At 49.2% G+C, this 23,345-nt stretch overlaps 1 protein-coding gene across 1 annotated transcript in view; it reads right to left on the minus strand.

Moving 5' to 3' along the window:
- XKR6 (XK related 6) overlaps nt 1-13,141 on the minus strand; it is a 151,730-nt gene extending 138,589 nt beyond the window's left edge. The window contains exon 1 of the mRNA XM_028725197.2: nt 12,306-13,141. Within this exon, the coding sequence (XP_028581030.2) occupies nt 12,306-13,114 (809 nt within the window). The 5' untranslated portion in view covers nt 13,115-13,141. The remainder of the gene's footprint in view (nt 1-12,305) is intronic.
- Between the last annotated feature and the right edge of the window lie 10,204 nt (nt 13,142-23,345).

Consider the following 23,345-nt stretch of genomic DNA (forward strand, 5'->3'; position numbering starts at 1 on the left):
CCTGATTGTCATCTTCCAAAGCAACTACAGTGGTACCTCGAGTTAAGAACTTAATTCGTTCTGGAGGTCCGTTCTTAACCTGAAACGGTTCTTAACCTGAGGTACCACTTTAGTGAATGGGGCCTCCCGCCGCCACTGTGCAATTTCTGCTCTCATCCTGAAGTTCTTAACTCAAGGTACTATTTCTGGGTTAGCAGAGTCTGTAACCTGAAGCATCTGTAACCCAAGGTACCACTGTACTCTATTCTGAACTTAAAAATGGAAAGCATAATGCTGGTGGTCAACAAAAGAAGTTTAAAGACTCTCTCAAGGCAAATCTAAAAAAAATGTAGTATACACATCAGCAACTGGGAAACACTGGCCTGTGAGCACTCCAATTAGAGAACAGCTTTTACCAAAGGTGTCGTGGGCTTTGAAGACACTCAAACTCAGGATGAAATGGAGAAACATGCTAAGAGGAAGGCATGCTTGGCAAATCCATACCATGATCAACTCCTGCCCAGAAACCTATGTCCTCACTGTGGAAGGACGTATTTGGATCCAGAACTGGCCTCCACAGGCACTTATGGACTCACTGTTAAGACCGTATTCATGGGAGACAATCTCACTCAGCTACGAGAGATCGCCGAAGGAGGAGGAGGAGGAGAAGAAGAAGAAGAAGAAGAAGGAGAAGAAGAAGAAGAAGAAGAAGAAGAAGAAGATGAAGACACTTTATAGAGGAGCATAATCCTGCTTTATTTATTTTTTCATTCTTTGCTTTTATTATCCTCGTAAATCACGCCGAGTAAGTTTTTTTTGTAAACAAAAAAATTTATTTTTTATTATTAAAAATGTATTTGTATTATGTATTATTTCCTTAATACGTCTGTGCACCTTCCCCCATATCCTGAATCTTTTTGGATCAGGAAGTAAACTGGAAATGTTTGACTTGCAAAGGAGCCTGCAAATGTAATGGCCCGCAAAAATGTTTACAACCTCACCTGCCTGAACGCCTCTGTGTTAATTATTTGAAACCTAGGAGAAACTGAGAACAAATGTGTCGGGAGACAATTCTCTACAGCTGAGCAGCAGAATATAGGAAGAATACGAAGGCTCCAACCTTGGCCAACAACCCTCCAGATTTTCTGGACTACAAGTCCCATCAGGCCCCGCCAACATGTGGGGGGGGGGGCATCAGGTTGGCAAAAGCTGACCCACCTGGCTTTCCAGAGTGGCAGGTGGATGCCTCGGGGAAGCCCAAAGCATGACTAACAATCCCCACCTGTTTGTCCCCCATCAACTGATATTCAGAGATAGACTACTCTTGGATGTGGAGGTTCTGCAGAGGCATCGTGGCTAACAGCCTTCTAAACCCACAGCCAAAACTATATAGCATGGCAGCAAATCTCACAAACAGAAGACGCATTGTGTGAAGAGGTGCCAGCGAATTGCTGTTCTGAGTCATCATTCAAAAAGCAAAGGCAAAGACTGAGGGACCAGGCCAATGGTCAACTAGACCAACACTCAACCAGATGCTTGTGGCATAGCCATAACCAGGATCCAAGCACAAGAGCCCTCTCCCCTCCTCTGGCTTCCAACAACTGATATTCATAAGAATTACTGTGTCCAACTATGGAGACACAGAGCAGCCATTGTGGAGAGCAACCATTGGTAGCCCTCTTCTCCATGAATTTGTCCAAGACAGGCAGGTGGCCCTCACTGCCTCCTGCAGAAGCGAGTTCCACAGTTTAGCTATGGATGGATGGCGGCTAACAGATTGAGGTTGAATCCTGACAAGACAGAAGTACTGTTTTGGGGGGACAGGAGGTGGGCGGGTGTGGAGGTCTCCCTGGTCCTGAATGGGGTAACTGTGCCCCTGAAGGACCAGATGCGCAGCCTGGGAGTCATTCTGGACTTACAGCTGTCCATTGAGGCACAGGTCAATTCTGTGTCCAGGGCAGCTGTTTATCAGCTCCATCTGGTATGCAGGCTGAGACCCTACCTGCCCGCAGACTGTCTCGCCAGAGTAGTGCATGCTCTAGTTATCTCCCGCTTGGACTACTGCAATGGGCCATATGTGGGGCTACCTTTGAAGGTGACCCGGAAACTACAACTAATTCAAAACGCGGCAGCTAGACTGGAGACTGGGAGTGGCCGCCGAGACCATATAACACCGGTCTTGAAAGACCTACATTGGCTCCCTGTACGTGTCCGAGCACAATTCAAAGTGTTGGTGCTGACCTTTCAAGCCCTAAATGGCCTCGGTCCAGTATACCTGAAGGAGTGTCTCCACCCCCATCATTCTACCCAGACACTGAGGTCCAGCACCGAGGGCCTTCTGGCGGTTTCCTCACTGTGAGAATCCAAGTTACAGGGAACCAGGCAGAGGACCTTCTCGGTAGTGGTGCCCGCCTTGTGGAACGCCCTCCCACCAGGTGTCAAAGAGAAGAACAATTACGAGACTTTTAGAAGACATTTGAAGGCAGCCTTATTTAGGGAAGCTTTTAATGTTTAATAGGTTTTGTATTTTAATATTCTGTTGGAGGCTGCCCAGAGTGGCTGGGGAAACCCAGCCAGATGGGCGGGGTATAAATAAATTGTTGTTGTTGTTGTTGTTGTTGTTGCCGTTTAAAGATGATTATCCACCCCAATGTTCAGCTTTGAAGCAGCAAAGATGGCATTGTCCTCCTTTGTACACACAAGCAGGAGGATTGTACACACAAGCAAGGCAGGTTTTGTGACCTTGATTTCATCCTGGGGTCGCACTCGAACCCATGAGCGCTTGCTAGAACCGTAGCACCTTCCACCGTAAACTGAGCGGGATTCCCTCCGGCGACCGTCTACCAGAAGGGCAGCTGGGAATCCACATCATTCTGGACGCACCACGCCGCAATCTGCTGCCAACTGAAGGGGGATTAAATTATACAGCCTCCGCTGCAAGCTAAACTTCTTATGTTTTTCAGGACAGAGCAAATTATGACCCACTAACCTACTTGCGGCCACGGCTTAAACAAAAGGTGGACCCGCCTGAGAAACGAAGAACCCGCGTGCCACTTTGGGACGGCTGATACAGGACAACGTATTCCCTTTCTCTGAGCAAAGGAAGGCATTTTGGGGCCCACAGCGGAAATCTGGGGAGGCGGCCATCTGTTCATGATGACCCTTTACTTTTGCCCTCTATAATACAGTAGGAGGAACTCAGTCCCAGGGACTGAATATGGCCCTCCGGACATCTTTATCTGGCCCTCAGAAGTCTCCCCAAGCCACATCCCTCATCGGACTTGTTTGACGCTTGGAATTCCTGGCTGGGAAGTGTCCTTGAACCCTGCTAAGCTCTTTTGCTTGCCTGGATAGAGAGGACATAAATGCGTGATGACAACGACGATTGCAGTATAGTGGTACCTTGGTTTTCAAACGCCTTGGTTCCCAAACGCCAAAAACCCGGAAGTAAGTGTTCCGGTTTTCGAACGTTTTTCGGAAGCCGAACATCCGACGCAGCTGTCAGCTATTGTTTCCGGGGCGCTTGCACTAATCAGAAGCTGTGCATTGGTTTTTGAACATTTCGGAAGTCAAATGGACTTTGGAAACGGATTAAGTTTGGCACTTTTGTTTTTGCTATTTATTTTGCGTTTTTGTGGCTTTTTTGGTTAATTTGTTTTTGTGACTGTGTGGAACCCAGTTCAGCTACTGACTGATTGATCATGTGACTGCGGAAATGGATAAAAACCCTCCATCCAAACAAAATAATAATTTTAATTTTTATCATCTACAATACAGTGGTACCTCGGGTTAAGTACTTAATTCGTTCCAGAGGTTCGTTCTTAACCTGAAACTGTTCTTAACCTGAAGCACCACTTTAGCTAATGGGGCCTCCTGCTGTTGCCGTGCCGACGGAGCACAATTTCTGTTCTCATCCCGAAGCAAACTTCTTAACCCGAGGTACTATTTCTGAGTTAGCGGAGTCTGTAACCTGAATCGTATGTAACCTGAAGCGTATATAACCCGAGGTACCACTGTACTCTCTTATGTATTTTATAGTATAGTACATTGATCATTACTTTTATTCTATGGATCAATGGTCTCATTATATAGTAAAATTCATGTTAAATTGCTGTTTTAGGGGTTGTTTTTGAAAGTCTGGAAGAGATTAATTCGTTTTGCATAACTTTCTATGGGAAAGCGCGCCTTGGTTTTGGAACGCTTTGGTTTTGGAACGGACTTCCGGAACGGATTAAGTTTGAGAACCAAGGTACCACTGTATATAATTATACACCTGGAGCAAATGAGGCTTGCCTACCTGGGAAGGTAGCCCACCTAGGAGAAGGAAAACTCTGCTCCTCAACCTCTGCCTCTTTGTGGGATATCGTCAGGAGAAGACAAAACTAATGAGTAAACACTACACAAATCCGGAGTCCCCAAGATGTTTGGATGGCAATTGCAATCCTCCTTCCAGCAACTCCTGCAGCCAAGCTGGTGCCAAACATCTTGCTCTCCTTTCCTTTGAACCAGATCTGCAAGGTCGAGAGGGTGGTCTTGTCATCTGGGTAGCCCAGGACCTCCATCCATCCTGCCCAGGTGACGTCACGTCAATGTTGCTAATGCAATGGTTTGACTTCACTCCTGGAGGTTCATTCCAGTGTCCCTCGAGATAGAATGATGCCCACAATTTATACCCTGTCTCCCCCCCCCCCCCGAAGTCAGTTTAGAGATAAAAAAGAGAACAACTTAAAAAAACACAATTTAACACTGGTAGAGTTAAAACTGCACACCGTATTAAAACCAAACAAATAATTACAGTAAAAGCCACATGGTTCCAGCCCTTTCATTAAAAGCAATATATTCCCAATAGCCTGTTGGAACAAGAAAGTCTTCACCTGCCAGCAGAAGGGGAAGCCAGTCTGGTGAGGGAGTTCCAAAGTCTGGGCCACCATAGAAGCCAGCCAAGCTTGCAGTGGCGCTGTGGTCTAAACCACTGAGCCTCTTGGGCTTGCCAATCTAAAGGTTGGTGGTTCAAATCCCCACGACGGGGTGAGCTCCCGTTGCTCTGTCCCAGCTCCTGCCAACCTAGCAGTTGGAAAGCACACCAGTGCAAGTAGATAAATAGGTACTGCTGTGGCAGGAAGGTGTTTCCATGCGCTCTGGTTTCTGTCATGATGTTCCGTTGCGCCAGAAGTGGTTTAGTCATGCTGGGAACATGACTGTCTGTGGACAAACACCAGCTCCCTTGGCCTGAAAGCGAGATGAGTGCCGAAACCCCATAGTCGCCTTTGACTTGACTTAACCGTTCAGGGGTCCTTTACCTATCTCAGGAGTGCCCATGATGTGTTATCATTCTACACTGTACCCCTTATTCCTATTGGCAAATGTCACTTGGGTGCGGCCAAGCCTTCATTGAACGATCTCCAAGTTTTTGCAGTCATCTGGAGATGTTTTATGAAGGCTCTGACCTTCTCCACATTCCCTTCCCTGGAGGAGTTTCTCAAATGCAACCAAGTACAAATTTTCAGCCATATCAGGGGTAGGGTGGGGTGAGTTTCATCTTCAAGAATCTTAAAACATTTGGGAAACTTATTTTTTTAAAAAAAGGCATCTGTTGAAAGAGAAGAGGGAATTTCAACTGCAGCTTACATGCGGAATAACAGTGTGACTAACCAGCCACATGATATAACTTTGCTCGATCAAAGATAAGCTTCCATACGGCAATCTTTTAAAATTAAATTTATCAACCATACAGCATACCCTATGATACTAATATATAGCATATAATACATAATGAAAACTAATCTTATATACTATATACTTTAATAATATACTATACTATAGAATATATACTATGATAATATTTATAGTATTATATATACTATATATACTATATATAATATATATATATAATCTGCTACGAAACTGCTACGTAATCTGCTACGAAAGCAAATATAGTATATACTATATATACTATATATATAGTAAATATATATACATATATATATATATATATATATACTATATATATAGTAAATATATATACATATATATATATATATATATATATTACACACACACACACACACACACTATATATATATACTATGATAATATTTAATACACAACATCATTATTTATTGCTCTCATTAACCATCAGTCTCTGTATATCACCTCCTAAATATTACAACGTTCCAGTTTGCCATAGAGGTTTGAGTGCTGGACTAGGAACTAAGAGACCCGAGTTCAAATCACTGCTCAGCCATGAAGCTCACTGGGTGATGGTCTCTCAGCCTAGCCTACCTCACAGGGATCTTGTGAAGATAAAAATGGGGAGGAGGAGAACGGTGTACGCCACCTTGAGTTCCTTGGGCAAAAGGTGGGATAAAAATGTAACAAGAAACAAATCACAACAAATTTTTCGCAGTGAGAAGGCATCCCATCAATGAATTTTAAACTTTTGTTGCATAAATGTAATGAAAGGTGCATAGGGTTTTTCAAACTGTTCCTTTTCCCGTCTCCCCCAATCGTACAATTTTTGTTAATTTAGGACATCGTTGCAATGTACCATGTTTGACTGAGTTGTCCTTGTACGGTAGGAATTATAAGCGTGTGCCATCTTGCAGCTACTAACATTTTTGCAGTCAGTGCTTTTTTCCTAGAAAGATACGGTAGGTGCCGGTACTCACCATGAATTTATTATAGTAAATACCATCCTTACTGCCACGCAACAGAAGTGCCACACAACAAAAAAGAGGTTCTGGTACTGCGTACCTTTGAGTTCCTCCAGAGAGAGAAAAAAGCTCTGCTTGCAGCTATGGCAATATTCAAGTCTTCCAAGACTTTCCTTGATGACATTTCAGATGCTGGCATCATTCACGTGTCATGGCAAACCATAGTTTACCATGCATACTCATGTATTGGACTCTTGGGTTTTCACTTCTACCACACTGGGGGAGAACAGATCACATTCCCTTGCTTAGCATTATGTTTGAACTGGGGAATGTGGCTTGTTGAAGTGAAACAAACCATAACCCCCAATTTGGACACCCGGGCACAGAGATTTTGCATTGACCAGTAAACTATTACCCATAGTTTACAGTGACGTGCAAACTGGGCTCCTGCCTCACATCCACCCAGACCTTTTCATTTCTATAAACTTGTTCCCCTGCAAAAATAAATAAATAAATAACCCCCCTCCCCAAAATGCCCTATTCACAGTGAGAGATCCCTAGATCTTTCTGTGAGAGCAACCTTAAACTTGCAACCACATCAGCTCCGGACACCAGAAAAAACTTCTACTATCGCACAATGATTTTCGCAATGGGGTCAATGCCTCTATAGAGCATGTTAGACAATTTGGTTCATATATTTATAACATCAACCTCTCTACAAAAGAACCCGTGCGCTGTTTGTAGATCCATCCCTACGCAAGGATTATAGATAAGCATGCATGCGCTTGAGTTTGCAAATGTAAGAGCGTACGAAGCTGCCTTGAACTGAGTCAGCCCCTTTTGAGCTCAATACTGGCAGCACTGACTGGCAGCTTTCCTCCGAGGCTTCAGGCAGGGGGACATTCCCAGCCATGGCTGGAAACTGAACCGAGGACCTTCTGCATGTGAAGCAAGTGCCAAACCAGTGAGCAAGCGTCCCTCTCCCTTCGCCTCAATCACCATGAAAGGTAAGCAAGCTTGATACTGCTTCGTTTGCAATGACTGAGTCAGTCCCCGCTCTCTCCCCCCCAGCAAACCCCTCCAAATGCAAACATTTCACCAGTCCAATATGCAAAGATTTTAGCCGCTGGCAAAGGCAGCTTTAAACAGTGTCTGTACGGATTAGCCACACCGCGGCATCCAGGAGTAATTCACATGACGGTCATAACAGCCAGCGAGGAGGCATTAAAAAAAAATTAAGAATATACAAAATGACAACCACGAAAGGTTGACGACGGTTACCTCTACGCATTTGTTCAATGGATATGACGGCTGTCCGGGATTCCAAACAGAGCCACCTCTGCTAATCCATAGCGAAAGAGCCAATGTACGCCAGTTTTAACCCGCACGGCCTCGTTCCAGATAGGAAAGTTTGGAGGAAAACCAAGTGTTCGACTTGGTTGCAACGAATATTCAGAGCCTCTGAGATCAGCGCAATAGCGCATAGTAGGCAATGCGTGGTCCCATGTCGTGAATCCAGCTGGGGTGCCATCAGAACCCCAGGATCTCACCAGCATCATTTGTTCCAACGTGGCACAGGATTTCGGGAAGGGTGGGTAGGGAAAGGAGGTGGAATCGGGATCAGCCCACACCACCAAGCACTCACACAGTTGCCCCCCAAAATGAGACCCACAACATGCCAGACACGTGTTCTACTCCAGCGGCTACTGAGGACTGGTGCATGTGGTTGGTGCTTGGGTACACCACAGGAGGAGAAACGAACTTGGCACACGTCCATTTTTCTCGTGGCACAAGCAAATCTCTTGGGGAAGGTTTGTGTGTAGGGGGGGAGAACCCTCTTGCTTTCCCCTAAACACGCTAGCATGGAGAAAATAAGGCCATGCAAAAGGGATCTCCTCTGCAAGGAGAGGTGCGAATGACATTTTGGGAAAGCAAGGAAATCTATGCTGCTGTGATGCATGTTTTCACCGTCGCGTTTTTCCCAGGGTTGCAATTCCATACAAGCTACACACACACACACACACACACACAAGCGGGTGCCTTCCTTCCTTCATCGCCCCTCTCCGAAAGATATTTGCTGTGCAATCTCCATCCCCCCCCCTTGGATGTCCCCCCCCACACACACCAGCACCAACCTGTCTTCTCCCCACCCTCTCAAAGAGGCTGCCTCCATCTTAAATCGGTTCAAAGCCAATCCAGAGAATTCTGCCGGGGCTGGCTTAGCCCTTCCAATTAATCTGAACATCACTGAGCATCAAACCATCGCTGGGCATCAACCATCTCCCCCCTCCCCTCCCCACTTCAATCAATTCAAATTGTTACAGTCTAGCCCTCCACCTTCCTTATTTCACCACCAATATACATAAATATATATTTAAGGCAGTCATTAAAGGAACACATCGGTTAACCCTCCATTTCCTTTCCTCCTCCTCCTCCTTCTAAACTCCTTCTGTTTATTTATATTTTTGACTACATCTTCATCACACACACACACACACACATAAAATGATTGCAAGGAAGAGAGCTCAGTTTGTTCCACTTGCTAATTTCATGCGCACATGTGGATGAGCAAGGCATCCACGTACGCAGATAGGCACATCCCTAAGGCAAGGGGCTTCCTAAACCATTTCATCTTCCAAACTTTATTCTGATTCAGATTACGTAAGCCCAGAGTCTCTCCAGAACGCCTCGTGCGCTCTCAGATCTCTGCACAAAAACTTGAGACGAAAAAGAGCGTTCACTTTGGCATCTTGCTACGACCACCCCCTTTTAATTTCAATTTGCAAAACCCTTGAGGGTCTGGCGTGTGCACATAAAGACGCATGACGACCATGTTTGAGGGAAACGGTTAGGTGGTGGGCAAGCCTGGGTGGGTGCACCGGAAAAGGCCTTCGTTGCAGGCCCCCCCCCCAATTCCTTCTCCATCTTCTCCCTGCAAAGGTTTCCCATCTTAGCAAAGGTCTCTCCAGGACACCCTCTGCATCTTTCCCCACAGTTCCTCTCTAAAAAGCCGAAGCCAACCCTACCCTAGAGCTCCCCCTCTGTCCGGCAGTGGTATCGACTGTCCTCCTCCTTACTCCGGGTTTCACGTAGCCAAACCATGTGGGTGGAATTTGGGGAGGAGGGAGGTGTAAGGACAGGGAGGGGAGGAGGGAGTCTAGCTCCACATTCACAAATCCTCACGTCAATCCACACGTGAGCACTGTCCTACAGGGAAGACCCGTGGCCACCCTCCAGTGTGAGATGCAAGGTACAGGTGTTCAGATTAGGGCATCTGTACTTTCTCTGGGATATTGCTGTTTGGGTCTTCTCTTGAAGAGCCAAAGGCCCTCGTTGCTCTGTGCATAGCAGGTAAAGAGAGACGGAGAGCCCTTCTGGGCCTATAAATAATGTTGCATTTGGGAGGTAAACCACCCTTTGGTGGCCACAACTCTGAATTCCACACACACACACACACACACACACACACACCCTTAAAGATGCCTCCATGTCTTAAGGAGGGAGCCATTTCTCTGTTGCCCTACTTTCTGCTCACACTTGCATGTGCAGAGAATTTATCTGGACATCTCAAATCATTAAAGCCCATCATGGAGGACTCTCCGACGGCTCTCTCTCTCTTTGGTACAAATGCATTTAAATATTCTCTGCTACACACAGACACCATAAGGAAATCCAGTCTTCTAGCCCCAGAAAAATACGGGGTAAGGTGCTTTCCTTTTTGCACCCCACAGCTGTTCCTTATTCAAGGGTAGAGCCCCCTATGTCCAATGGGGGACAAGGGAGAGTGTTGCTGGGTTACAACCTTGGTGCCTTCCAAATGGAGGAGGGCTGAAGGGAGAAGATGCTCCCCTCCCACTTCTCCCAGGTCCTCAACTGGTGGGTCAGGACCTACAACTAGGTTGCAGCCTGACCTGCAGTTCACCACAACAGGAGCATTGGCGCCATGTGAATCTTCTTACACACAGAAAGAGAATAGGCTCCATAAATGCATGTTTGGGTTCAAGGTATGACCAGGGTCCAAAAAAGGCCTCCAAGGAAATGCTTACAAAAGTTCTATCATCCCAGGAGGCATCTAGGGTGGAATGTCTTTCACCTCTCTGCTATGGCGGCTTTAAGGCATTTCATTCCACACAAGGTGACGAGGCTCTCAGGCCTTGCAGGTGCTGTTGGACTCCAACCCCCATCAGCCCCTTCTAGCAGGACCAATGGTCCAGGGGATGATGGGAATTGTAGTACAGAGGTAGTGTACTGTAGAGGACCAGCAACCGGCCTTCCTCTCCTTTGACTTCATACCCTCTCCATCTCCAAGCATTGGAGAATGCCAAATTCCCCACCCCACAATCACGTTTGTGGGGCAGTCCTCCCTATGTCCACCTGTACAGAATGATACCATGTTTTAGAGGCTGTGCAGAACACCTTTTCTCTCTAGACCAGATCTAAAGACACTTGGCCAGATGTCTTCTTCAGGTGACCCGCTTTGTGGAGATGCCCTTGAGCCTGTGAATTGCCCCAGAATATCACCTCTCCTCTGTGCCAGTATCCAAGGGCAACTATACCCATGGGTGCTCTCTTATGGGGTGAACTCAGTCTTTGGAAGAGGGGGGAAATCCCTCCTCACCCCAATATCCGTGAAACTTATATAGCAGTGTGCAATTACCTTCCTTCTTCAAATATCCCAACTGCACTAGCGCAATCTGGGAGGTGAGTCTTGCTGCTTTTTGGGATGGGTGATGGGGATTAAGTCTGGGAATAGGTATTGACTAGGTGTGCATTGAAAGCACCCCGTTTTCCTGCTACACCCAATTATATACTGTGTGCTTCCTTTGCAAAAAAAAAAGGGGGGAGGGGAGAGGGCTCCAGGTACATGTCCACTCTAACCTGTTATCTGTTTATTCTGGTATCCTATTTCCTCATAGTGCATACAGGAAATATCCTGAAGGAGGGTTAAGCCCATATCCTTTACCATAGTGAATGCTAAGCTCACCCTATCTCTGGCCCAAATTCTGGAGGCTGGCTTCCCATTGCTCCAGAAGCTCTTGAATCAGAAGATGTGATCACCTTTCGCTACCTGTGTTTCAGGAAGGGGGGGGGATTCGTCCCCAGTCTCTCCCATGACTCCAGTAGATGCATGTAGAGACAGGAGGGGGGGTACACCTCTCTCCCCCCCCTCCCCGCCCGGCCTGGGTCTTCCTTCTCTCTAGGAATAAGCTCATCCAAACAGTTCTGCAGGGAAATCACCTTGCTCCACCTGTCACCTGTCTGCCTTCCTCCTTTCCCTGCCCCTCCAGGTGCAGAAAGGAAGGAGGGGGGTCACCCTTTCCTGGGGCCAAAGATGTGCAAAGTCGGGGGGAGGCTTCCTCTTGCCTCCCCCACCACTGTCCCTCATGCCCTTCTGAGAAGTGGTGAGGGTCACTCTCCTGTCTCTACTTGGAAGGGGGGGGGGATCTTGCTTCCTTCTTCAAAAGCCTTCATGGGGGGAGAGAATAGAACACCTTTACCTGAGTGCACCCAATAACCCTTTGAGGTCATCCCTTCCTCCACCTGCCGTTGGAAGACTGGCCTTGTCCAGCCTGCCTCCAGGTACATACATATATTTGGGAGGGGGGTATAGACAGAAGCCTAACCACCCACCTGCAGAGAGCCCCCCCCCGCCCGCCCTGCCAGCCCGCTTACCTCCAGACTTGTCCCATCTGCAGCAGGTGAATGACGGACTGCCAAATCCAGACGGAGAGCCTGCAGAGGCGCTGAGCTCCGGGCGTGCCGCCGGCGCCGTGGTAGTGGCGATGCCCGGCGCGGCGGCCGGCCCCGACGGATCCCATCATGGGAGGCCCTCGGCTGGTGAGGCCCTGCACGGCGCCCAGGCCTCCTCCGGTGTAGTCCTGCACGAACCATCGGAAGCTGAGGATCTGCACCAGCACGGAGGGCAGCAGCACGAAGGCCAGCGTCAGGCCGCACCACAGGTAGTCGCGGCGGCCGTAGTGGTCGAGGGCGAGCCAGAGGTCGGTGCCCACGTCGCCCACCAGCACCAGCAGAGCGAGCACGATCCACAGGCAGTCCAGCCACGGCCGCTCCACCGCCAGCCCCGCCGCCGACGGCCCGTCGCCGCCTCCGCCGCCGCTTCCTCCGCCGCCACCTCCGGCCCCCGGCGCCAGCGGGTCGGTGGCTCCGGCCCCCGACCCGCTTCCTCCGGCCCCCCGGCCCAGCAGGCTGCGCAGGCAGGCGCTCCGGCAGCCCCAGTAGCACGACGACGTGTTGCAGCAGTGGCAGATGTGCATGGAGCTGCTCCCGCCGGCCTCGTCGTCCGAGCTCCCGCCGCCGCCTCCGCCGCCTCCGCCACCACCGCAGCCCCCCTGGCCCGCGGCAGCGGCGGCGGCGGCAGCGGCCCCCCCGGCCAGGTGGTGATGATGGTGGTGGTGGTGATAGTGGTGGTCGTCGAGGTTGTGCAGCTGCGAGAAGCCGCTGCCGTCCGACTTGGCCGCCATCACCTCCGCCGCCGGGCCCCCCCGCCGCCGCCGCCGCCGCCTCCTCCACCGCCGCCGCCGCCACCGGGCTCCCCCGCTGCTGCCCGGGCCGGCAGCCCGGCTCCCTCCGCCGCCGCCGCCGCCTGCCCGGCCGCCTGCCTCCCCTCCCTCCTCCTCCTCCTCCTCCCCCGGCCTCCTCCTCCGCCTCCTCCTCCTCCTCCCCGCCGCTTCCTTCCTGCCGCCCCTCCCTCCCGCCTCCCGGGCCCCCTCCGGCCACAGGGCTCGGGATGCCCTCCCCGCCGCCGCCACCGCCGCCACCCACGGCCGCCTCCTCCGCCTCCGCCCTCCTCCTCCTGCTTTCCCCTCCGCTTCCGGGGGAGGAGGAGGGAGGCGCTACAGACCGGCCGGGCCCCCCATCTCCCCTCCCCACCGCCCGCCTGCTCGCGCTCGCCGCCTCCTCCTCTGCTCAGACCCGCAAGCAGCAGCCGCCGCCACCGCCGCCGCCGCCGCACAGGAAGGGGCTGGCAGGCAGGCAGGCTGGTTGGCTAGGGGACCCCTAGTGCCAGCGCCGGGGAAGAGCCGCCAGGCGCTCAGCCGAGGAGGAGGAGGAGGAGGAAGGCGACCACCGGACACACCGGCTGGCACGTCCGCCACGGCCGAGAAGAAGCCCCCGGCCGCGTGCGCCCAGGCCCGCCCGGCCAGGCCGCTTTGCAGCCCCCGCCACGCGCGCCTCTGCGCCGCTCGCCTCGTCCATCCCGGGAGAGGCGGCCCCTGCGACGCCGCGCTAGGCGCCCCACTGGCCCGGAGAGGCCTCCCGCGGTGCGGGTGGAGGGCTGGGGGTGGAGATGTGTGCTTCCGGGCGCCCTCCGCAAGGGGGTGAGGGGCGCCCTCCGGGCTGCGCGCAGCCTGCGCCGGCTGCCTGCCTCTCTACCTGCCGAGCGTAAGGCCTGCTCTAGAGGCGCCTTCTCCAAGGAGACACCCCCGCCCCAGGTTTCCTCCTTTGGAACGAGTATGTGACCCCCACTCCGAAGCGCTTAAGGGGGGGGTCTTCTTCCTGACACCCCCCCCCCCGGCTATGCCAACAGCCCCAAAGATGCCCTGCAAGCAGGAACATCGGATTTTCCCCACGCCATCCTCCCCCTTGAGTTATTTCAGAGGATAAGGAAAGCCGGTCTCCATCATAGCACGGTTCCTTTCCGTTCTGTTCCTCCATGTCAGCTTTCCTAAGAACATCACAAGAGCCCCATGGGGCCGGATCCGGTCCAAAAGCACAGATGCAAAGAATGCGCTAGATCACTTTCTCCTCTATTTCCTCCTCCTCCTCCCAGCTCTGGAACATCCCCAGTGCTAAATTATATAATCTGTTTTGCATGCAGAAGGTCCCAAATTTAATCTCCTATGGTATCTTCAGGTAGGGCTAGAAGAGAAAACCCTGGAGAGCTGCTACCAGCCAGTGTAGACATTATTGGGCTAGATGGACCCAAGGGTCTAACTGGGTATAAAGAAGATACCAGTTTTCCAGGTTCCTGTTATTTAAAAACAGAACAAAAAAACCTCAGTCATTTTGGGGGAAATCAGAACTTTGTTAGTCTTTTTTACATTCCACACTCTTCCCCCCTCCTCCTTTTGATTCCTTATTTATTTTTATTTACATCTGTGGTGGGCACTGTAATCTTCTCAGTGTTCAGGGCCTCCAAAGGTATTACTCTGACCCAGAGCAGCCCACCTTTTTGTAAACTTAACTTTAGCATACATCCCAGTGGTTTGGAGTAGTGAATAAGTGTCTCTGGTTCTCTGCCTGTTCCAAGCACACCCACTTAAAGGCATTCACGTCTTTTTAAATTATTCCACTCCTCTAAAACAAAATTGGTTTTCTGCTCCCACCACTAACTGCACCTCTCATGACAGCAACCAGAACCCACTGGTTGTTGAATTGGAAGCCCCACATTCTTACACACCCACACCCAAAAAACCCCTCTATAGTACCTTATAAGTTTATACAGCTCTCATTTTTTGCTCTCCATCTATTCCGATAGATCAGACAGGGTTTGGGCCTGATCCGTTAATGCTCTTGCTATGTTCTTATATTGCTCAGCCCATAGAGCATGAGACTCAGACCAGTTCAAGATCAGAGAGCTGGACTCAATGTCTTCACAGTATCTCTTAGCTCAAGAGGCTTCTGAAATCCACTGAGCGGCTTGCTAGCCTTTGACGGGCATTTATTTCCCTTGATCGCTGTCCGTGGTGCTGAAGTTTTGCTTGCCTTAGTGCCTGGCCTGCGTTGCCTGCTAGTTTGCTGGCTGCTGTCTATCCCTGTGGCGTCCTGTCAGCGCAGAACCATAGCTGTTAACTTTTCCCTTTTCTTGCGAGGAATCCTATTCGGAATAAGGGATTAAAAAAGGGAAAAGTTGACAGCTATGCACAGAACTTTGGGGGAGGAGCCCAGGGCCCTTCTCAGCAGAATGAGCAGGGGGACCTCCAAGCGCAGCCGAGAAGGCTTACATTTAGAAATAAGTGGAATAATACACATTGCCATTCAAAGAGGGAGCCCCATTGCACATAAGGAAGTAAGCAAAGCAATATGCATTGCTATTCAGCTCCATGTCAAAATTAATGGACCTAAGTCAGCCTGGATAGCTCAGTTGGTTAGAGCGTGGTGCTGATAATGCCAAGGTTGAAAGTTTGATGTGGACAGCTTCACATTCCTGCATCGCAGGCGGTTGGACTAGATCAGGCATGGCCAAACTTGGCCCTCCAGCTGTTTTGGGATTACAGTTCCCATCATCCCTGACCACTGGTCCTGTTAGCTAGGGATGATGGGAGTTGTAGTCCCAGAACAGCTGGAGGGCTAAGTTTGCCCGTGCCTGGACTAGATGATCCCGCAGGGTCCCTTCCAGCTCTACAATTCCATGATTCTAAGTCGTACCCTTTCATGTCAATGGGTCTACTCTGAGTGTGACCAACACAGGATACAACCCTAAGGAAGGAATTCAGCATCACACTCTTCTGGTTGTTCTTTCAATGTAAGCATTTCTACTTGCAAAATGGACCAATTCTCCCTCCTCTCTCCCTCCACTTACTGTCTGGGGGTTCTCTTGAACATCCAGGGTGAATTTGGAGGAGGTGGGGGGGGGTTGCACAGGGAGGTGGGCAGCCCCCTGCGCTAGCAGGCACCTCTGTGCTAGCTTCTGCTTGTTGAATCTGGGTGAGCATATTTAGTATTCTCCCCCTTTGTACTGCATGTATTCCTCAATGTGCACCACACTGGTATTCTTTTATGATTAAGCCTTATTATTTATTGCATATATGACCCACCTTTTCCTCCAAGGAGCTCCAGGTGGTGTCCGTGGTTCTCTCCCTCCTCATTTAATCTCCACAACAGCCCTGTGAGGTAGGGCCTCAGCCCAGTATACCTGAAGGAGCGTCTCCACCCACATTGTTCTGCCCGGACACTGAGGTCCAGCGCCGAGGGCCTTCTGGTGGTTCCCTCCCTGTGAGAAGCCAAGTTACAGGGAACCAGGCAGAGGGCCTTCTCGGTAGTGGCGCCCGCCCTGTGGAACGCCCTCCCATCAGATGTCAAAGAGAAACTACCTGACATTCAGAAGACAACTGAAGGCAGCCCTGTTCAGGGAAGTTTTTAATGTGTGACATTTTAGTGTATTTTTGGTCTTTGTTGGAAGCCGCTCAGAGTGGCTGGGGAAACTCAGCCAGATGAGCGGGGTACAAATAATAAATTATTGTTATTATAGGTTAGGCTAAGGGGCAGTGACTGGCCCAAGGTCATCCAGTGAGTTCGATGGCCAGGTGGTGTATATAACATGTGTATGAATTAATAAAAATAAAACTAGCAACCTACCCTCCTGCCTCATTGTGGGTGGAAAAAAACCAGAGGGCATGTCTTCGGCTGCCCACCAATCTAACAGATCAGTTTCTCCTCTCCCAGCAAAATCTCTCACTAGATGTCTTTCCACATTTAAGCTCTGACTCAGATTCAATGCTAGTGAATGGAGGGGCGAAAGACATTTGAAGTCAAGGCTAGTGAGGGAACAATGCCAAACGCAGAGGCTGTGCTTGAGAGCTGTAGTATCCAAACTGAAAAGAACAGTGGCCTTTTACAAATGGTTCGTGGGGAGTTCAAAAGTTGTGTGAAGTTCCGACGCAGCCGACTGCTCTTGAAATACTCAACTTCCCATAGCTCCAGCTGTCGTCCTGGAGGATGGAAGTCAGAACCAAGGCAAATAATTTGGGTATTGGCTGGGCAGGCTCTTTCTGATGAGTTCGCCGTGTGCAGCTGGGTCAGAGGTGTCTGTATCCGGAAAATCTTCTGAAATAGGTTCAGCTGGAGTGGAAGCTGCCTGATTTTTTCGCTTAGCAGAAACAGGCCTGTCACCAAGAACAAGCTCCCCTCGCAAGTTAGGGAAGGGAAGGACATATGAATCAGTTTGGTGCACTGGTTAGAGTGTCCAACTTGTACCTGGGAGTAAAGGTAAAGGTAAAGGGACCCCTGACCATTAAGTCCAGTTGTGGCCGACCCTGGGGTTGCGGCACTCATCTCGCTTTATTGGCCGAGGCAGCCGGCGTACAGCTTCTGGATCATGTGCCCAGCATGACTAAGCCGCTAACCAGAGCAGCGCACAGAAACACTGTTTACCTTCCCGCCGTAGTGGTACTTATTTATCTGTTGTTGCTTAGTCATTTAGTCATGTCCGACTCTTCATGACCCGACTAAATGACTAAACCTATTTATCTACTTGCACTTTTAGGTGCTTTTGAACTGCTAGGTGGGCAGGAGCAGGGACTGAGCAATGGGAGCTCACCCCGTCGCGGGGATTCGAACCGCCGACCTTCTGATCAGCAAGCCCTAGGCTCTGTGGTTTAACCCACAGCGCCACCCGCGTACCTGGGAGACCAGGGTTCAAATCGCCCACACAACCATGAAGCTCACCAGGTGACTTTGGGACCAGCCACAGTTCCTCAGCTTAGCCTACCTCACAGGGTTGTGGTGAGGATAAAAATGGGGATGAGGAGAACCACAAACATCATCTTGTGCAGAGGAGAGGTGGGATTTGACCTATAAAACCCTATAAAAGGCTATCTGAAAGACTGAATCTCCCATACAGAACTGTCTCGACTCTGAGATCTTCAGGGGGAGGCCCTACTCTTGGCCCGACCACCCTCACAGGCACACTTGGTAGAGACATGGGAGAGGGCCTTCTTGGTGGCAGCTCCTAGACTTTGGAACTCCCTGTTGGGAAACTGTGTACGTGCAGCTACTCACACAGAGTCAATTAAGGTTTGGCAGACAGCCAGAAGGCAATCTGAAGGAGTAAGTCTGCCTGGTGATAACAGTGACATGGAGACCGCTCCCTGATTGGTCAAGCTCTCTCAAGGGAGTAATAATTAATGGCCCACTAACTGGAATGTGTTAGTTCTGAGTTCAGTGGTTCAGTAGTTCAGTGTAGGAGTTGTGAGTCATGTTAGAGAGAGCTAGCATAAGATCCGTGTTCTGTTCCTGTAAATAGTCTGTATCGCCCATACAGAACTGTCTCGACTCTGAGATCTTCAGGGGAGGCCCTACTCTCAGTCCGCCACCCTCACAGGCACACTTGGTAGAGACATGGGAAAGGGCCTTCTTGGTGGCAGGTCCTAGACTTTGGAACTCCCTTCCTAGAGAAGCTAACCTGGCTCCTTCCTTGCTGTCTTTCCACAGGCAGCTGAAGACAGTTTTATTCCAACAGGCCTTTGGGAACTGAATGGTGTGGGGTTTTTTTGAGGGGGGGGGGGTAGGAAATGGCTTTTAATAGGGCTGTGCTGTTTTTATTACCTGCCTTTTTTGTCTTGTCTTAATTCTATTAGTGTTTAGTTACTTTGTAATGATGCTCTTATATATGTTTTTAGTTTTTTGTATTTTATCCACGTTCTTTCAGTTTGTTAAAGCCACCTTGAGTACTGGTCTGGGGAAAGGGGCAGGATATAAATAAATATATTAAAAGTAACGCGGGTGGCGCTGTGGGTAAAACCTCAGTGCCTAGGGCTTGCCGATCGCATGGTCGGCGGTTCGAATCCCCACGGTGGGGTGAGCTCCCGTCTTTCGGTCCCAGCTCCTGCCCACCTAGCAGTTCGAAAGCACGCTTAAGTGCAAGTAGATAAATAGGTACCGCTTTATAGCGGGAAGGTAAACAGCGTTTCCGTGCGCTGCGCTGGTGCTGGCTCGCCAGAGCAGCTTCGTCACGCTGGCCACGTGACCCAGAAGTGTCTCCAGACAGCGCTGGCCCCTCGGCCTCTTAAGTGAGATGGGTGCACAACCCTAGAGTCAGACACGACTGGCCCATACGAGCAGGGGTACCTTTACCTTTACCTTTAACGGCAACTATAAAATGAACAACTGATAAGAGATTTATAAAATGTGGGCAGAAAGAAGATCTCACTCCCTGTTCCCTCTTTCCCCCCTCTTTCATTGATCCCCCCCCCCCGAACTTGGGTTCACCCAATGGGATTGATTCGCAGGAGATTCAGGACAGATAGAATAATACTATATTAATCTACAACATTTTCTGCAACAAGATGTTTGGTGATGGCCAGTAGCTTAAATGGTTTAGAAAAGGGATTAGGCAAAGATGTAGGGGGAGAAATTATCAGTGGATACTTGCCATGATTTTTATGTGGTAGACCCACATTCTAAAATGTATTTTTTTTTTTAATCTGCCCAACGTATTTCTGATATTATGCTTGTTTTATGTCTGGGTTGTACATGTGTGTGCATGATATTTTTGCTCTGAGTGAAGCAAAAGCCCGGGAAGAGTTTGTTTGCTTGCTTAAATAAAGCTATTATTAGTATTATATATGTACTATTTTTTTGTCTGTTATTTTTGTACCTTTTCTTCCTTCTTTCTTTGTTAAATTTGCAAATAAAAAATTAATAAAAACAGCAGCAGAGGAAAAAGAGCCGCACTCCAAACTGGTTCTTTACAATTCTCTCCCACCATACATACAAACCCATGTGGTCGCTGTCCGTGATCCTGAATGGGTAATCCCGTACTCTGTCCATGGTGCTGAATCAATAGTGCTGAAAACACATTGCTGAATGTAGGGTGACGCCTTGGTGAAATGAATGTATTGCGGCTCTTACGTATTTCCCCCTTGAAATTATCAATGCACCTCTACATGAAGTACGAAGCTGAAATTTGGTATACATGTAGCTCATGGCTACCACAAAATAAACGTTTGAAAAACAGAAAGCAGCTCCTGATGCGTCAGCCCTGAGGGAGCATGGCCTTGGTCTACCCTGACCAAGAGGTGATATCTCCTCTTTCCTCCACTTCCCTAGAGATGTTGGGGTTTAAAATTTCTACATGCCAAGAACGTGTTCTGCCACTGGGCTTTTGCCCTTCCCCTTCCATAGGGATAAGTTTTATGTGTGCTCATCTGGGTTCCTCAAGGGCAGGATATAAATGTGGCTAGAAATTCTTCTTCTTGTTGTTGTTTAGTCATTTGGTCGTGTCCGACTCTTCGTGACCCCATGGACCAGAGCACGCCAGGCCCTCCTGTCTTCCACTGCCTCCTGCAGTTTGGTCAGACTCATGTTCGTAGCCTCGAGAACACTGTCCCACCATCTCGTCCTCTGTTGTCCCCTTCCAGGGAGTCTTCTCTTCTCATGAGGTGGCCAAAGTCTTGGAGCCTCAGCTTCAGGATCTGTCCTTCCAGTGAGCACTCAGGGCTGATTTCCTTAAGAATGGATAGGTTTGATCTTCTTGCAGTCAATGGGACTCTCAAGAGTCTCCTCCAGCACCAGCAGAAATTCTTAGAAGTGGCCAATCTTAGAAGTGGCTTCCACTCCTGGTTGCTCATTATACAAGTCAAACAGAAATGTTTTGCCAGCCTGCCAAAGATCACTCTGGGATAATATCACAATAAAGGAAAGGAATCTGATCACATTATTTCAATCTCATTGCATTTGTCGCTGTAGTGGTAAAGTGTCCTTCACGCCAACATTGCAGGAGGCTTTGTTGTTTCATGTACAATGCAAAAGAGAAGCAAATTTGCGCTTCTGCACCTGTAGGAAGAAGTGAAGGCTGGTCCATTGAGGCAAATGGGGCACTGCCCCATCAACCTCGATTTGCACATAGCCAGCCCTTTCTTGTTTCCATCTAGTCAAGGTGGGGCAGTTTCTTCCTCCATTGCCTCAATGTAAGATAAAGGTAAAGGGACCCCTGACCATTAGGTCCAGTTGTGGCTGACTCTGGGGTTGCAGCGCTCATCTCACTTTATTGGCCGAGGGAGCTGGCTTCCAGCTTCCGGGTCATGTGGGCAGCATGACTAAGCCGCTTCTGACGAACCAGAGCAGCACACGGAAACACAGTTTACCTTCCCGCCAGAGCGGTACCTATTTATCTACTTGCACTTTGACGTGCTTTCAGACTGCTAGGTTGGCAGGAGCTGGGACCGAGCAATGGGAGCTCACCCCGTCGCGGGGATTCGAACCGCTGACCTTCTGATCGGCAAGCCCTAGGCTCTGTGGTTTAACCCACAGTGCCACTCGCATCCCTTTGCCTCAGTGTAGCGCCTTGTAAAACTCAGCAGGGAGGAGGATGGAGACAAACCTGAAATTTGTTGGCTTTGCCTGTCATTGGCTCTACCTACCACTGGCCTCTCTGCTTTCCACCCCACCAGTCCCAATGGGCAGCAGCCACCGCAAGTAGCAAGCATCTCAGATGTACCGAAAGTTGGATGAGACTGCTAAATTCAACTGACAAGCAAAGAGCTCCATGAGCAGATCAGCACTCAAAAATGAGCTGAGCCTGGAAAAAAGAAAATTGTCCAGGGAAAGCTTCACACAGTGGGTCTGATGCTTAAAAAAAAAAAATGTTACCAAAGAAATTGGGAACACATTTACAGTTTTATGCCTTCCAACATTCATTGGATGTCCGTGAGTTTGAGTGTTAGGAGAGAGAAAAGTCTCCAGTTTTGTTTTGTTTTATTTATACAAATATTTATATGCTGCGTTGTCATTAAAAAAAAATCAAAGTAGCCATAAAACATAAAGGCTGTACAAGAAATACCATAAAAAGCTAAAAGGTTTAAAAAACAGAGATCAATTTTGACAATTAAATATGCAGATATTCAGTTATGAGCATTCTTTTGCTATCATATTTAGCATGGAGGTATTTTGATTTTAAGGGAGAAATATATGCAGGTCACATCAGAACAGAGGAATCAGTGTCTTGGGCCATGTGTGTATCAAATTTCAGAGGCATCAGTGTCTTGGGCCATGTGTGTATCAAATTTCATATCCCCAGGTGCTGTGAAAGGGTCTTAAACATATTTGAAATCCCTTGTTTGAAGGCATTGTGCCACGGTTAAGGGTGTTTCTGGCTACATGCATACCAAACACCAGGTTTCTAGCTCGTGGGGAATGTGCCGTAACAACTTCTGAAACCCTCATCAGAAAGCGAGTAGTGAGTCAGTCACTCGGGCACTTTAATTTATTTCCTGTATTGATGTTCACAATGAAATGAATCATAGGCAGAGAACCTCTGGCTCTCCAGATGTGGTCGGACTACAGCTCCCATCAACCCCCACCATTTGATACATTTGCTGGGGTTCATGGGAGTCCAAGGCATCCAGATGATCACAGGCTCCCCATCTCTGAAATAAATAGAAGTGTAGTTTATTAACATACTGGAGGAGGATTTTTTTTTTTAATGGGGGATATCAGGGCTATCTATCACAACTGGTTATCTCCCGTTTGGACTTCTGCAATGTGCTCTATGTGGGGCTACCTTTGAAGGTGATCTGGAAACTACAACTAATCAGAATGCGGCATCTAGACCGGTAATTGGGAGTGGCTGCCGAGACCACATAACACCGGTCTTGAAAGACCTACATTGGCTCCCAGTACGTTTTCCGAGCACAATTCAAAGTGTTGGTGCTGACCTTGAAAGCCCTAAATGGCTTTGGTCCAGTATACCTGAAGGAGCATCTCCATCACCATCATTCTGCCTGGACACTGAGGTCCAGCGCCAAGGGCCTTCTGGCGGTTCCCTCACTGTGAGAAGCCAAGTTACAGTGAACCAGGCAGAGGGCCTTCTCGGTAGTGGCAACCGCCCTGTGGAACGCCCTCCCAGCAGATGCCAAGGCAATAAACAACTATTTTAGTTTTAAAAGACACCTGAAGGCGGCCCTGTTTAGGGAAGTTTTTAATGCCTGACGCTGTATTGTTTTTGATATTTGGTTGGAAGCCGCCCAGAGTGGC

The sequence above is a fragment of the Podarcis muralis genome, chromosome 3 (genome assembly GCF_964188315.1).
Source record: "Podarcis muralis chromosome 3, rPodMur119.hap1.1, whole genome shotgun sequence".
NCBI classification, from domain to species: Eukaryota; Metazoa; Chordata; class Lepidosauria; order Squamata; family Lacertidae; genus Podarcis; species Podarcis muralis.